This window comes from Coffea arabica, chromosome 2e (genome assembly GCF_036785885.1).
Source record: "Coffea arabica cultivar ET-39 chromosome 2e, Coffea Arabica ET-39 HiFi, whole genome shotgun sequence".
NCBI lineage: Eukaryota > Viridiplantae > Streptophyta > Magnoliopsida > Gentianales > Rubiaceae > Coffea > Coffea arabica.
In genome coordinates, this window is record NC_092313.1 from 17,876,772 (window position 1) to 17,892,473 (window position 15,702).

The window sequence follows — 15,702 nt, forward strand, 5'->3', positions numbered from 1 at the left end:
CACTGGGTGTATCCTAGCTGCAGGAGGCAATTTGAGTTTATAAGCAACCTCCCCTATTTTTGCCTCCACTTCAAAGGGTCCATAGAATTTTGCTGACAGCTTAAGGTTCTTCCGAATGGCCATGGACTGCTGCCTATAAGGTTGCAGCTTGAGGAACACCAAATCCCCAACTTCAAAACTCCTCTCAGTTCTATGCCTGTCTGCAAAATATTTTGTTCGTTGCTGAGCCTTAAGCAGATGCTCCTTGATACTGGCCGAAATCCTAATTCTGTCCTGGAGTGCTTGAGCTGCTGCAGGAACAATAGAGTCACAGTAGGGGCCCATTGGTAAGGGTAGTGCTTTATAGCCGTAGAGGGCCTCAAAGGGAGTCACATTCAGGCTTGAATGATAAGCAGAATTGTACCACCATTCAGCTAGAGGAAGCCACTTACTCCACTGACTTGGAAATTCCCCAGTCATACACCTCAAATATGCCTCTACACACTGGTTAACCCTTTCAGTTTGACCATCTGTCTCTGGATGGTATGCAGAACTGTAACATAAGTTCACCCCCACCAAGCGAAACAGTTCCCTCCAGAAATGGCTAGTAAAGATCTTGTCTCTATCAGTAACTATAGTCTCAGGCAATCCGTGGAGCTTATACACCTGATCAATGAAAACTTGTGCTACCTGCTTAGCTGTAAAGGGATGAACAAGCAACAAGAAGTGACTGTATTTAGTGAGTCGATCCACCACCACCAGAATGGTATCAAAGTTTTGTGAATGTGGTAGTTTCTCTATGAAATCCATAGAGATGTGTGTCCACGCCTGATTAGGTATAGGAAGAGGCTGTAGAAGTCCTGGATACTGAATGTGCTCAGCCTTATTCCTCTGACAGTTATCACATGCCTGCACAAACCTCTTAACATCCTGTTTCAAATCAGGCCAATAAAATATACTACTGATTCTGTGCCAACTCACCTTTTGTCCTGAATGACCTCCAATAGAAGAAGAGTGCAAGGCTCCCATAATTTGCTCCCTGACTCCATTACTTGACCCCACATAGAGCTTCCCTTTATACCTGATAATACCATCACTTAGCTGATACTGATCTGGGAGTTCAGGGTCCAATACCAACTTGGCAATTAATTCCTGACACTGAGAGTCTTGCTCATAGCTTTTGACTAGTTCTGTCATCCACACTGGTTTAACAGCAGTTAAAGCCAGGCAAGTGCCTGTCCTGTGCTCCTCCCCACTTTCTATTGCAGCTCTCCTTGAAATTGCATCCGCAACCAAATTCTCACTGCCCCTTTTGTACTGAATCTCATAATCCAGTCCCAAAAGCTTGGTTAACCATTTGTGTTGTATTGCTGTTGTCAACTTCTGATCCAGCAAATATTTTAGGGATTGATGGTCTGTCCTGATGATGAAGTGGTAGCCCACTAGGTAGTGTCTCCATTTTGTCACAGCCATCACCAATGCCAGCAATTCCTTTTCATAAGTAGACAACCCCAAATTCTTTGGACTCAATGATTTGCTGAGAAATGCAATAGGATGACCCTCCTGCATGAGCACAGCCCCAATTCCCCCTCCACTCGCATCAGTTTCTATCACAAATGGCTGCTTAAAGTCAGGCAACCTGAGTACTGGGGCCGTGGTCATTACTCTTTTGAGCAAGTCAAAAGCCTTCTGAGTTGTGTCAGTCCAAACAAATGCATCCTTCCTCAGTAATTCCGTCAGAGGCCTACACAGAATCCCATATCCTTTAATGAATCTTCTGTAGTACCCTGTGAGTCCAAGAAATCCTCGTAGTTCTTTTACTGACTTAGGTGAAGGCCAGGTTACAATACTGTTCACTTTGGAGGAATCCATGCTAACACCTCCCTCTGAAATGGTGTGTCCCAAATAATCCACTCTAGACTGTGCAAAAGAACATTTTGAGGCTTTAGCAAACAACTGATTCTCCCTGAGCACCTTCAACACAAGTTTCAGGTGCTGCAAGTGCAGTTCCCATGTCTTACTATAGATCAAGATATCATCAAAGAAGACTAAAACAAATTTTCTCAAATAAGGTTGAAAAATTTGGTTCATTAGGGACTGAAAAGTTGCAGGAGCATTAGTCAGCCCAAAAGGCATGACTAGAAACTCATAATGGCCACAATGAGTTTGGAATGCTGTTTTGTGCACATCCTGAGGTTTGACTCTGATCTGATGGTAACCTGCAGTCAGGTCTAGCTTAGATTTATAATTGGATCCAGCTAACTCATTCAGCAATTCGTCCACATTTGGAATGGGATAGCAATCTTTGATGGTGAGTGCATTCAGCTTCCTGTAGTCTACACACAATCGCCAGGAGCCTTCCTTCTTTTTGACCAATAAAACTGGTGATGCAAATGGACTGTTGCTGTGCCTTGCAATTCCATGTTGTAACATCTCTGTAACCTGCTTCTCAATTTCCTCCTTCTGAGAATGAGGGTACCTATAAGGCTTAAGCTTAAATGGTTGAGCTTCTGACTTCAAGGGAATTGCATGGTCACACGCCCTGATAGGTGGCAAGGACACAGGCAGCTGAAAGACATCTGAAAATTCTCCCAGCAATTCTTTGATTTCCTGAGGTTGCTGCTCCTCACTCGACCCTTCTGAGGCTCCTGCTGGTGTCATTGCTGTTTCCATGGTCCTGATAGCAAAGCATCTCTTCTTATACTCTATAAAATGCCTAAGGTCCTTGCCCCTAATTAGATCCAACTCACAATCCTCTGAACTCCCTTGTAGATGAACTGTTTCGCCTTGATACTCCATAGAGATCCTAAGATTGCGGAAATCAAACGTGATGGGGCTAAAATGAGTCATCCAATCTACCCCTAGCACAATATGCCACCCACTTAGTTGCATCACTTTCAGATCAAAGCCAAATTGGTGTTGGTTAACTTCCCATTTGACCCTTGGACAGATGGCCTTGCTGGTTACACATGCCCCATTCCCCACAATAACAGAGAAGGGTGAGACCATTCGGTAAGGAATATCCAGTGCAATGACCAATTCACTGTCAATGTAGCTGTCAGAGCTCCCTGTATCCACTAGGATTAGCACCTCCTCCCCATCTAGATGCCCAGTGATGGTGATAGTGTTTCTTTTGAGAGATTCTGACAGTGTGTTCAAAGACATTTCCATAACAGTTCCTGGATTCCCAGTGTGCTCATCCTGCTCTCCCACTGCATCCTCAAAATCAGCGTCCTCTTCTTCATCCCCAAGGAAGAAATTTAGGTGACCTGTTTTGCACTGATGCCCTGCGCCGTACTTCTCTCCACACTTAAAGCACAGACCATTGTTCCTTCTGTACTGAATTTCCTGTGGCGAAATCCTTCTATTGTAATTGTTATCTGAAGTTGTCTTTCTTGTATTGGAGAACTTGTGCTGGTTAACAGGGGGAACCCTATATAGATTGCCTGAATTGGTGTTTGGAGGTTGACTCTTATGCATGCCGAACTTATTCTCCACTAGATTTTTCTGCACTTCCCTTCCTGGTTTGTTCTGCAACTGCAATGAGTACTCCTGTAGCTGTGCCATTTCATAAGCAGCAGACAATTCTGTAGGCTTAAACATTCTGAGAATTGGTTTAATTTCTTCCCTAAGTCCGCTAATGAAACTTGACACAAAGTATCCTTCATCTAACTGGGGGTTCTTCATCAGCATTAATGGCTTGAGCTCCTCAAATTTTTCTTGATATTCCTCAACACTCCCAATCTGCTGGATCTTATTAAATTCTTCCACTATGTCTTTACAAATTTTGTTACCAAACCTCTTGCACAAGAATTCCTCAAATTCTGTCCAACTGAGGCCTGTCTTCTCCATTTTAAGGCCTTGAAACCATTTATCTGCTTTTCCTTCTAAAAACATCTCAATTACATCTACCTTCTGATTTTCAGGAATGTGATAGTTCAAAAAGTACTTATTACATTTCCTTAACCATTCTTGCGGATTTTCTCCATGGAAAAGAGGTAACTCTAGTCTAGGAGGAAAAGGTGCATAGATCCTACCTTCATCTCTTCTGGTGAAGTCTCCATTGCTTTCGCCACTCTTGTTGATCCGATGTTGAGGCGGTGGAGTAGGTAGTAGTGGTGCTTCTCTAGCTTCCTCCGCAGCACTCCTTTCTCTGTTCATCATCATCTGTAGGAAGGAGTTGAATTTCAGCTCCAATCCGCCCATCATCACCTCCAGTTTCTCCAACTTCCTGTTGGAAATCTCTATTTCTGCTCTGATCTCACCGCCAAAATCAGCATGAAATTGCTGCTGTGAAGAGTGAAATGCCTCCATAGCCTCCTGTAGTCTTGCTTCTTGCTTCTTCACCTGTTCCTCCAAGGTTTTGAGGCGAGTTCCTTCCGCCATTGGAGCTACCAAGGATCGGTAGCTCTGATACCACTTTGTCAGGGTCTTGGATTATCAGATTTGGAAATTGGAGGGAAGGGAAAGAGAGAAAGGGAGAGAGAATCAGGAAATGAGAGAGAGAGAATGAATGTAACAGAATTTGGTTATTACTCAGGTACCCTGGCCATTCACAGAGCCCTTTATTTATAACATGATACAACCGACCAACTAACTTTTGTAAGTAAAACGACATCGTTCCCTAACAACTGCATTATTTAGCTAGAATCACTAAAACGACGACGTATGCTTGTGTTCCTGACACCAAGCAATCAAACAACCTAGCCAGAGGGTCCCATCACCTGCTGCTAATTCCACCAAGTAATCCATTATTATTATTCCACCAATCAAATGTTGCCGTTGGAAAAAAAAATCCATTATTATTATTCAATTTGGCCTGCTTTCCGTCGCACTAAAAAAATTGCCAATCATGTAACAACCACCCGAGAGTAGTAGTAGTAAATTAGTAATCCTCCATGACCCCTATATTCTAATCATCTTCATTTTATCTTCTTTTTTTTTAAAAAAACGTTTTTGCATTTTCGGGGTAGGCCGAGGTGCTTCTTGATTTTATTTATTTATTAATTATTAATATTACTATTTTGTGTTAGCTAGGAAAGATTCCATTTTTTTTGCCTTCCTCCAAAAATTAACAATTACTTCTAGCGGCCCAAATATTCCTACCAGTTAGCAAGAATAATGATACATATATATATATATATATATAGGTCAACCAGTTCGGATATTACAGAGCCTCGAACAACAATGACAGTCGTTGTTGTTGGCAAAAGGATCATTCCATTCCAACTGTTATATTTGGGTTCCAATTATTAATCCCAAGTAGAAAGTAGGTGGAAGAAAAATCTGCAGAGAGTTGGTGATAGAGATACCCAGACGCGTATATGGTATACATGCACTTTAGAGGTGGCAAAACTTATAGGCAGGCTGGATGAAGAGACTCGTTCAAATATGTCTGTCTGTCTGTCTACTCCTTTCTTCGTACTTGTATATCAGTTCCAACAAAAAAAAGAGGAGGATTTTCGGTCATATGAGTGCTTGAGAGTTTTCAATGCACGATGATGAACTTACTCATAGTCCTTTTCTCAATTGAGTTTGCTTGCTTACATAGGCAGTAGTAAATCATTTTCTTGTTGGGATGGACGGACTCCACAGGCAGGAGGAGGAGAAGGAGAAGGAGAAGGTTAACCACTTCAACATAATGGAGCAATGATTATCATTCAAAAGAGCTCATCAAACTATACTATACTATTGTAGCACTCCATTAATAATGCCTAATAATAATAATAAATCGTCTCAGAGCAAGTAACCTGTACCAACTACTACTTGCATACCAGAGTTTGACCATCTCATGATCCGCGGATACATTAATTATCGTGGTTGGAGATGACTACAAAACTGTAGAAACTATGACCTTTTATCTGCTTCAAGTGGTTTGGTGACTTATTTTTCATCAAGAAATCCCACCAGGCCCCCAACAACCGCGATCCCCAAATTCAACTCTTATGCCTTATCCAAATTTGCTGATAGAGATTGCTACCAGCAACGTGTAGACCCCTCCAGTTTTTCTCTTTTCCTTTTTTTTTTTTTTTTTTTAAAAAAAAAATTTATCCGATTCCTATGTGGTCCTTCAACCTCCAGAAAGCTGCGTTGCTTCCAAATTTGAGGAAGTCAGTCCGTTTCTGTCAGAGACTTTGAACAGCTCCACTGTGCTCCCGGCAAAGCTCTTCTGCCTGTTATGATTGGTTATCATTCGTTTATTTGATGGAAAGAGCATTAGAAAAACTAGAATCACATAACGAGAAGATGATTTTCAGAATGTTATCGGAAGAAACACAGGCTGACATGCTGCTGCACTATTGTACTGGAAAAAAAACATTGGGCCAACGCCATATTAAGGCTTTTCTGTTACACACATTTAGCACTAGTTTTTGTGAAGACGACGCATATTTCACGACCATCAACACCAACACAACAACGTAGTATCGTTCTAAAAGGGTTACGGATGAAAATTTATTCATTGTTTTTAATTAAAAAAAAAAAACAACTGACATCTACTGATTTTACATCAAGATGGTCGTATTAGTGGAAAAATTGATAGACCTGTTTATGTTATATCACAAGTTACTCCAGCAAAAGCAAAAACTAACACTCCAATTAAACCCAAAAAAAACAAAGAGAGAGAGACTACAATCTAGGAACCCAAGGCGTCCCAACTCTTTTGCATGTGTGATGGCAAAGGAGCATCAAACTTGATGGTTTTCACATCCTCAAGATCAAGATCTGTAATTGATTTGGCACGTTGCAGCGCGAGAGAAATATTGGGTAGGACCATCTCTCTGCAGTGCAGATGAAGGCGAGGTTGCTTATCCAAGATGCTTCCATTACCCAGATTAAGGCTGAAAGGATCTAGCCCTTCCTCAGGGAGTCCCTCATTATGGTCCCAAGTGAGAGCAGAGGGACCAGGATTTTTCAAGTTCCTGTGAGCTTGCCAGCCATACTTGTAATCCCCAACTATTGGTGTACCCAATACCTCGGCACAGTGAACACGTAGCTTTGAACCACAGAAGGCCAAAAAAAAAGGGGGCAGGTAAGCTGTAAGCTCGAGTTCACTGTCATATCAGTACAGCATAAAACTATCACCCATACCTGGTGCTTTCTGCCTGTAAGAGGGGATAACTCTAGCCAGCTGTAGCCTGCAATTTTACCCTTGTAAAAATTAAACAGGATACAAAATGAATAAAATGGTGCACTCAAGTAACACTAGCTAATAAACACCCATTTGCTGTAATAGATTACTGAAAAATTCCTTTCCACGTAAAAAAAAAAACATGATTAGCACAGGCTGAAAACGTGCATATTACCCTTCAACATTTCACCTGTCTGCTGCCAGGAACACATGGGAGGAATGAAAAAGTAAACCCAAGACAAGTAAACACATCGATAGTACAAATGCTTTGCTATACCTTCCTTTTTAATAGGAATGCTCAACTTATTGCCACTTAAAAAGCGCACATAAAATTTTGGAAAAACAGTTTGGAAATAAATAAATTGCATCTCAACTGAACACATCAAGGATCAATAGAAACACCATTCTAGAGAGACAGCAATGCAGTTAGTTCATGCAGCAAATACCCATACTACGTACACAGGGTATTTGCCAACTCACAAGTCACAAATCATTCTTCATATTTATTCTATCTCTTTGATGATCATAATACTGCAAAGGGTGTTCAGAGCCAACCGTAGCAAGAAGATCCAATAACTTCATATTCTGTCACAGCATACTGAGCCAGTGATGATTGAACATCATCTACAACTGTTATGCGGTCAGATTTTCCATTGTCCACCACCACCTACAGGAAGAACAAGAATTAGCCGAAGTGCTTGTTGAAGATTGAAAATGACTCAAATAACATTGGAAAGCTATGTAATAAGAAATGAACTAAAGTGTATTCTAAGGGACAAATCCTTTACTTTTCCATGAAGGATCAAGAGTTAGATGTCAAAACCTCTAGGGATCACTTAAAAGAAATTTCAAAGACATGGGCTTCCTATTAAAGCCCCCAGGTTGTGTGCTAAGTAATGAACACGTGTCACCCCTCAACACAATGTAAGTAGTGCTAAACTACAAAAGTTTACCATACATGTCACTTGGGGGCTTTACAATTTCCTACCATAGTATAATGCATATAGAACTAATCAAAATTTAGAAAGTATAAAACAACTATACATACTGATGTTGGGGCTGTTAGTAGAGGAATAAAGACAAACACCAAAAAAAGAGCATATGGCTATTTATTGCTGACCATTAACTGTTCAATTCTGAATTATTCCATGAACGGTGTGCATCCCACTAGGAGCCAAATTACATAGTCCTAACTACTATCAACACAATGATGGTGATGAAAAATATTGTAGAATCTTAACATCATATTATGACCTATGCAATGCCTTTAAGATACCATCCAACTCATTTTGGGAGTAAAAGAAAGCTGATAACAGAACAAATTCTTAAATGAGTCAAAGCAGTCGATAAAATAACATGGCAATTATAGTTTTCATGCATCTGTTTTTTCTCTAAGTAGTAAGATTAAACTAGAAAGCTAATTAACTATTTAAGGTTGCAGCAAGCACGAAAATTCAAAATTTCAATTTATGTCTCCATCCCTATACATCCTAGCTTAATAAGAAAAAACATATACACAAGTCAACAGCTGTCAAGAATCCTCCCACCTTTCCCAATGGCTTTGAGATTATTCCTTTTGAACGTCTAGGAGATCCAATGACAAGAGCCCAATATGTCTTTCGGACTATTCGTCTTTTACTGACAAGATCCTTAAAAAGTGAGAGAATACAACTAAGACCCATGCAATACAAAAGAAGCAAGAATACATGTTAATAAACAAAGCATAAACACAAAAGATAAGTAGGAAAAATTACCCACATATTCAGATGCTTCAAGAGTTTTCTCACGGAAGATAGAATGTAGAGTAGTAGCACTCAACTGTGTTCTCCCCATCACTAATATGCCACTACAATCTCTATCAAGTCTGTGCACCTAAAAGATGACAAGCTTACCCAAAGCAAGATCACCACAAAAGGCAAATAACTAAGAGAAAAATCTAATCAGAATTTAGAGCTACAAACAGATTTAGTTGCAACTATTTTGCTGACTCCGAAACTCAAAAACTTAGCCCACTCAAGTGCACATCTTCAGTATCAACCCTCATTGCAACTTGATGCAAGAGGCAAGCTAATTTTCACAAATTGCTACAATCATTTGGGTGCCTCATAAAATGATGCTATTCTGATTAATTTCTTAAATTTCAGATATTATATATTAAGCTTTTATGGGTTAATGATAAAGAATTCAAGATTATGTTGGTTGTTGTTCTTTGTAGACATTTCTGATGAAATCTACTGTTTTTGTGTCTCATGAAGGTTCAATTTTCTTGATCTGAAATTGTTGTTGGAATTTCAAATCAACTCAAAAACCTAATTATAGTTACAGTCGAGCCAGAATAAAACTAGCCTGAATCTTGCAATATGCTAGAGGTTGTTTGGCACACTCTACTACAGCAGAATCAACAACATGCTTCTGGGTCTTATCTTTTGGGCTGCATGGGGAGTGGGGAAGTATGTTTGCCGACTAGAAAATGTAACTATAATCTTACCAGGCGCGGAGACTCCGAATCATCAAACCTTAAATACTTAGCCGCCAGTTCATCCAAACTTCTTTTGATGCCTATACCACCCTGTCCAACATTTTAAATATCAATTGAAAAAATCTATACCATCTATTATCTCTAAGAAAAGTTATCTACTCTTTTAATGCACAAAACATACCTGAACAGGCATTCCAGGGGGTTTATTTACGACAATAACAGCTGGATCCTAAAACAAAGTTACATCTAGGTATCAGACGTCAAATCCAAACTGGGGAAAGAAGTAAAATCATCCGTAGAGGCCAGACCTTAAACAGAACCATGCTATGAAGGAATTTCATTTCTTCTTCACTGAAAGTGCTATCAGTTTTTGCTGAGGGAACCTTTTGAATTGATACAGGTAGGACTATTCTGTCTCCGGAATTCATCAAGTCCTTGGCTGCTACCTGCGTAGATGAAACATCAAAGAAAGAGTACAATCACCTGCTCCTTTAGTTGCAGATAAAAGAAGCTCCCTCACTCATAAGCAAATTAAACAAAAATGTACAACCTTGAGAAACTCCAATTGTCGGCACATTCTAATTAACAAAACATGAATTAATCTTACCCTCTTGAGCTGACGTTGTTGAACTTCAACATTGTAAGAATCTCTCCGAACCTACAAAATTGAGTTATTTACAAGCAAATTACTACTCTATTCCTTCTGTCTCACACCGGAGATTACAAGTTACGACAGCGAGGGCATAATTTTACTACTATAAGACCACCAGTGATGACAGGGAGCAAATAATCACGGACCTGTCTTAAGCGGAAGAGTTTCTGTACAAGAGACCGAGGCAGCTCAGGGCAGCATCGCGTAACCCACTTGAGCGCCGTCATGGTCGAGGTGGAGGTGGTGTCGGAGGCTTTATGTTTCTTCTCGGTTTGGCGGTGAGCAATCGTCTTCCCAAGAGCAGCGCCGTCGACGGAGGGAGTAAACGGCGGCAATGCGTACCAATTACCTTTCTTGCTAATAGTAGTTTTCTCATTCTCGGGCTCCAATTTCTTTTCACAACCGGTGCTGCTGTAGAGATGTCGCCCTTCCTCACATGTTAAGACACGTGATTTTCCTAATGCGAAAACAGTGCCCAGCGGTGTGGAACGGAGAATGACTCGGCGGAGTAGAGAGCGATCCGCCATGGCCCTGCGTTCCGGACGGTCTGTATAGTGCGGTTTGGGAAAAATTGGAGCTGGCCGGAGGACCCAGAATCTCAAGTGGATGCCACAAGTGTGGGCTTTAAGCATAAAGCCCATTGAGTTGCAAACGTAGCCCGCTAGTATATATTTCATGACCACAAGTTTCTGTCTTTTTCCTTCCGTACCATCCAAACCATCTTTTATTTAGTTGCTAATAGTTTGCAAGATTTTTTTTTAAATTTTTTTGTCAAAACAATAATTTGCGAGAATGGGTAAGTGTTATTTTTTCAATCGTATGAACTTTTTTTGCACGAGCAGGTGCATACATAAATTTCATTTAATTTTTAATTTTTAACTCTTTTTACACATCTGATATGCATTCGCTCATGTAAAATTTTCTTTTTATATTGACGGTATAAAAAAGATCAATCTTATTTAAAACTTTTAAATGTTGAACGATTTAAAATCGGCACATAGTTTCACCAACTCAAAGTAAGAACTTGCAACGTTATTTTAATCTCTTAAATGTAATAAATCAGAAGTTCTATTCATATTGAAGGCAAATACTACAAATTTAAAGTTGTTGGCCAAAGCTATTAGAAAGAATGGCAGAAAATTACTTCAAAATAAAAACCAAGAGCTAGTAAAAATATTAACAACACATAAAAAAGCAAAGAGGAATGTAGCTAGTAATCAGATTAAACTGCAAACTATTTTACTCTCATTAACTAACTGCAACAGTGCTATGCTGTGCAGACTATATATGGCTCAGTTACTTCTCGGTGAAGAAGAATCCTATACACTCTGGTGTTCATTCTTGTGCGTTGAGCAATACCCAGTAATGTCAGTGAATATTTAACTTTTATCCAGTATGGTCTCCGGAACAATGGCAAATTCTGGTCTTGCTTACCAGTCTTAGTTGTATAATATATTTTCGGGAGGTAAGTAAATCAGATTTAACTTGGGCTTTTTTTTTTTTTTAATGACAGACATTTGATTGTAAACTTTGAACCACCAAGGAGATGAACTGTGAGTGAAATATACAGTTGATAAGTAGAGCAGGATATAGATTGGTTCTACATCGGAAATTTCTCCTCCCACCTCCCCCGCTACACCCCAAAAAAAAAAAACATTGAAGTCGCGAGTCCAGCATCGTGATTGTTACATCCATTAATAGGAGTCTGCGATTATGGACATTATATATTGAAAAATTTGGTAACTTTACAACCATCAGTTCTAACAGCAAAATGATAACAGATAAGTGAAACGCTACTCTTTATTAGTTGTTAACCATGAAATTCATAGGAGTTTGTGAAATTCATTAGCTGATTTTCATTGACCTTAAACAAACATATTTTGTATAGGTATAATTTAAATTGAAACCCACTTACCAAACACCCTATTTATTTAGCTAAATCTAATCCAGCAACCGTTAACATGGTCAAAGACTCCCCATTGTAGCACTCGTGGCATTAAAATTTCTGAGTGCTAGAATTTAGTTGCCATTGCTTGTAATGCATTCATGTCCAGCACCTGGGCTAGGACCAGAGTTCTTCATCCCTCCTAAGGTTTTATTCCAATCTTTTGCCGCATTACCCTCAGCGGGGATTTGCCCTGAATACTTGGCCGCCTTGGAAGTTGACATTCTCCCAGGAACCCCTCTAGAATTCAACAATATCCGGGCTTGTATGCAATACTGAGGCAGCGCGCCAGAAAAAAGAGAGAGGAGCATAATCAAGACCGCAAATGATTTTAGAGTGCTCATTTCAAAGTTTATTAGATGTGTTGGGATGAACTTGGAATCTGATGATGCCTTCCAATTACGTGAATTTATAGTGTTGAAAAATGGAAACTGGGAGGAATGGCGGAAGGAAAGGCGGGGTGGATTGACGGTGACTTGTGAAATGCACTACTGTTGGATCAAGTGCTAGGTTTTAGGTTGTTGACGTGCCGCCTGCCCTTGGTCTTGCTGGGCCAGAATAGAAAACGTGGTACTTCTCTGGACAAGGAGAAATTTAACCTAGATAAGTAAAAGATTTTAAGTTTGGAAAATGGTTCCATCAATGGAGGAAACTAAACAACTTTAGGTTTCTCCAAGGAATGAAGAGGCAAATTGAACTACAGTTTTCAACTCTATCTCTTGTTAACGTGGCAAAGATGCCTGCTCAACTAGTCGCGACCAAGCACGGACCAGCGTCGTCGTTTTCAGCTACAGTTTTGAGCAAAGGAGCAGCTACAGCCGCGAGATTTTCTTGAAATGATCAAGCCTTCCTACCGTAAGAAATTGAGTACCCAGCGGGAATGTGAAGTTTTCAAACGTCGAAATCGTCTTTGGAAGTGGTTAAAAAGTTTGAGATGCAGAGCTAACTAATAATAATTATTAGGGGCTATGATGTTTGTCTAAAACAATTGCTTTCAGTGATATTTAACGTCCACTCAATAGTCATAGTCATAGGCCCGATATTCGTTAAAACTTCACCTGAATCTGAATGTCACGAGTCACCAGCACCGGATTGGAGAATGAATTCATGCAACGACACTAGACGCGAAGTGCCTTTAGTTCTCAAATTCACACGCAAAAGGGTGATTTTTTCACAGTAGCTTAACGTGGATAGCTCAATGCTTGAAGAAAGTTTCTTCCGCTGTAGCCTAAGTTTGACATCCAGTTGAAAGTTTTTTCAGACAGCAGTAGACTTGAATTTTGTACCAAAGTACAAAATTCTTTGACATGTACTTGTCGACATTCTCAGTGGCTAAGCTAAAAGTTAAGGAGGCGGCATGTGAGAAGTTGGCAGCTACAGCAACAACATTTTGAAGAGTGCAAATTTAGTTTTGATCAAGCAGGGAACTCTTCTCCGATAGATTCCTAACGAGATCAAGAGGGACGGCCCTATTCTGACGTGGCAGGATTAATTTGTCAAAAGTGATGCTATTGCTGCCCTCTCAAGGTGTAGCGTACGTACATTCTCCAATAGGAAGCAGAAGGTCAAGAATTCATTGCACCTGGGTTCATAGCTGTGGCCAAGGGGGATTGACCTGACTCCTGAGAAGAAGAAAACTGAAAATCATCAAGTCAGAGTGGATGGGAGGTAGCCGAACGCACTTTACCAAGTCGAGGCCTTTCGACCTTTTCTTCATGGGGAGTTCACTCTACTCGACCAAACTCGTTTGGCAATTTTATCCTATATTTCCAGCTCCTTTTTGGCGGCTAATCTTGACCTTTTACCATTTGCTTCTCTGGTGGAAGTTCTGGTAAATCTTGACCTTTTACCACAGTACTTTGAAGTCTAGACTACTACTCAAAAAGATAACGACGCCCCTTTTAATTGTTTGACTGCATCAAAGTTGATATAGTACGATCTTTAACGGCATTCCTCAATTTCCACGAACATTTAAGCTAAATCAACTCACATGCTAGATTAGTATCACAACATATGTATTTGCTAGAGAAGTTCTTCAAAAAGAAACTGACATCCTATTTGCTTGTCCTTGGCTCCGCCTACTTTGGTTGTCTAGCAACATAGTTCTTCTGTTTTCAAGGAAATCAATAAGTTAACAATCACAGGAGCGCGTCAAAATGTATAAAGGAAAATAGCAAAGTAAAATTGAAGCATGAGCAGCTTGAATGGAAACACAATTGGAAGATGGCAAGAACATATTTTTCCCTTCCTTGGCACCATGTACAAAACTAGTTACCACAACATGGATCCACTTTGCCCCAAGGCTTTTTGTTGTGGCTATGGGCTGCATAGATTTCTTGATACTGTATCAACTTGGGCTTAGAGACCTTGGACCAGAAGGAAAAAAACTTACAAACAAAAGGAGTTGAGACCAAAAGTTAGATAGCTGAAATCAAAAACATTTCGCTTTCGACAGAATCCGTTAGGGATGACAATTGGCAGCGGGGTCGAGCACCGTTACAAATTTTTTTCTTATCAAAATCTAACTCGCACATCTAAATTTTTCAATATCAGATAACCTACAAGTTTTAACTCTCATCATCAAATCCTTTCAATTTGAGTTCAACATACCATGTTGAATTTTAATTTGGAGAGAGCCGTAGAGAAATTCAACATTTTATGAACAGTACAGTAAATTTAACAACCGATCCACATTTTCTAAAAGAAGATTCAAACTACCTTTCCACATTTTCTAACGAGGAATTGCGTATAAAATATGACAAACAACAGTCTACAAAACAAACATGTGTAGAAACTATATGCAAATTAAAGAAAATAAACAAGTTCTACGGAGGTATCAATTTCTCGACACGTATGTGTGTGTATTTTTAAGTTACCTTACTAAAGCCCATCTGATAAAAATGTGTTGATTGTTTGTCAAGATAAGAAACGGTCGGGAATTCCTGAAAGACTGACCAAACTTTGTGATTTGGCATACATTTATTATAAGAAAGAAATGAGATCTGGAATTTTTTTTTTCTTCGTTATTAGAAAGCGACACAATTAAAAATTCAAAGGACTAATTATACTTTACACTTTTGAACTCGTATCAATTTCACATTTTGCATCCTGAAACATTTTAATTTTGGACATTTGTTCACTAAACTCTTAGATTGTCTCGCTTAAATCCAATCGCCAGAATTGTAAGAAAAATTAATGGGACAAAGGACTCAATGAAAACATATTGTTTTATTTTAGTTGCGATCCATTTGCTTGTGATCAGTAATTCAATACATTTTCATCGATTTGCACGGTCCTCTATTCTGGTAATTTTGCTAACAATAATGTTATTGATTAGATTTAAATGGGACTACTTTTAAGAATTTAGGATGCAAATTGTCTTAAATTGAAGTTTTAGGTGTAAAATAGGAACGCGATACGAAGTCTAGGTGTAAAGTAGAGTCAGTCCAAATTGAAATCCAAGTGGATGAACTTTTGCGAGGATATAAATAGCTTTTAGAGTTGGTTTAAGGCCATTT

At 39.5% G+C, this 15,702-nt stretch overlaps 1 protein-coding gene across 3 annotated transcripts; it reads right to left on the reverse strand.

Moving 5' to 3' along the window:
- Positions 1-6,404: 6,404 nt before the first annotated feature.
- LOC113731474 (RNA pseudouridine synthase 4, mitochondrial-like) lies at positions 6,405-10,862 on the reverse strand. Of its 3 annotated transcripts, XM_027256765.2 has the most exons (10): positions 10,386-10,860; positions 10,195-10,245; positions 9,896-10,033; positions 9,769-9,816; positions 9,597-9,677; positions 8,867-8,980; positions 8,656-8,757; positions 7,664-7,775; positions 7,069-7,115; positions 6,405-6,973 (listed from the first exon to the last, which is right to left on the reverse strand). In XM_027256765.2, the coding sequence occupies exons 1-10, from the start codon at positions 10,764-10,766 to the stop codon at positions 6,614-6,616; spliced, it is 1,434 nt and encodes a 477-aa protein (XP_027112566.1). In that variant the 5' UTR covers positions 10,767-10,860; the 3' UTR covers positions 6,405-6,613. The 3 variants fall into 3 exon arrangements, with proteins under 3 accessions (XP_027112566.1, XP_071935596.1, XP_071935597.1); XM_072079495.1 differs by lacking the exon at positions 10,195-10,245 and having other exon boundaries at positions 10,386-10,862; XM_072079496.1 differs by lacking the exon at positions 8,867-8,980 and having other exon boundaries at positions 10,386-10,861.
- Between the last annotated feature and the right edge of the window lie 4,840 nt (positions 10,863-15,702).

Bases quoted from the DNA above. Each gene is read 5' to 3' on its own strand.
- LOC113731474 (XM_027256765.2), bottom strand. From the start codon at position 10,766: ATGGCGGATCGCTCTCTACTCCGCCGAGTCATTCTCCGTTCCACACCG. The intron at 8,981-9,596 runs GTAAGATTATAG...GTCATCTTTTAG, and splicing joins ATTCGGAGTCTCCGCGCCTG to GTGCACAGACTTGATAGAGA. The intron at 7,116-7,663 runs GTTGGCTCTGAA...GTAAAATTGCAG, and splicing joins TATTGGATCTTCTTGCTACG to GCTACAGCTGGCTAGAGTTA.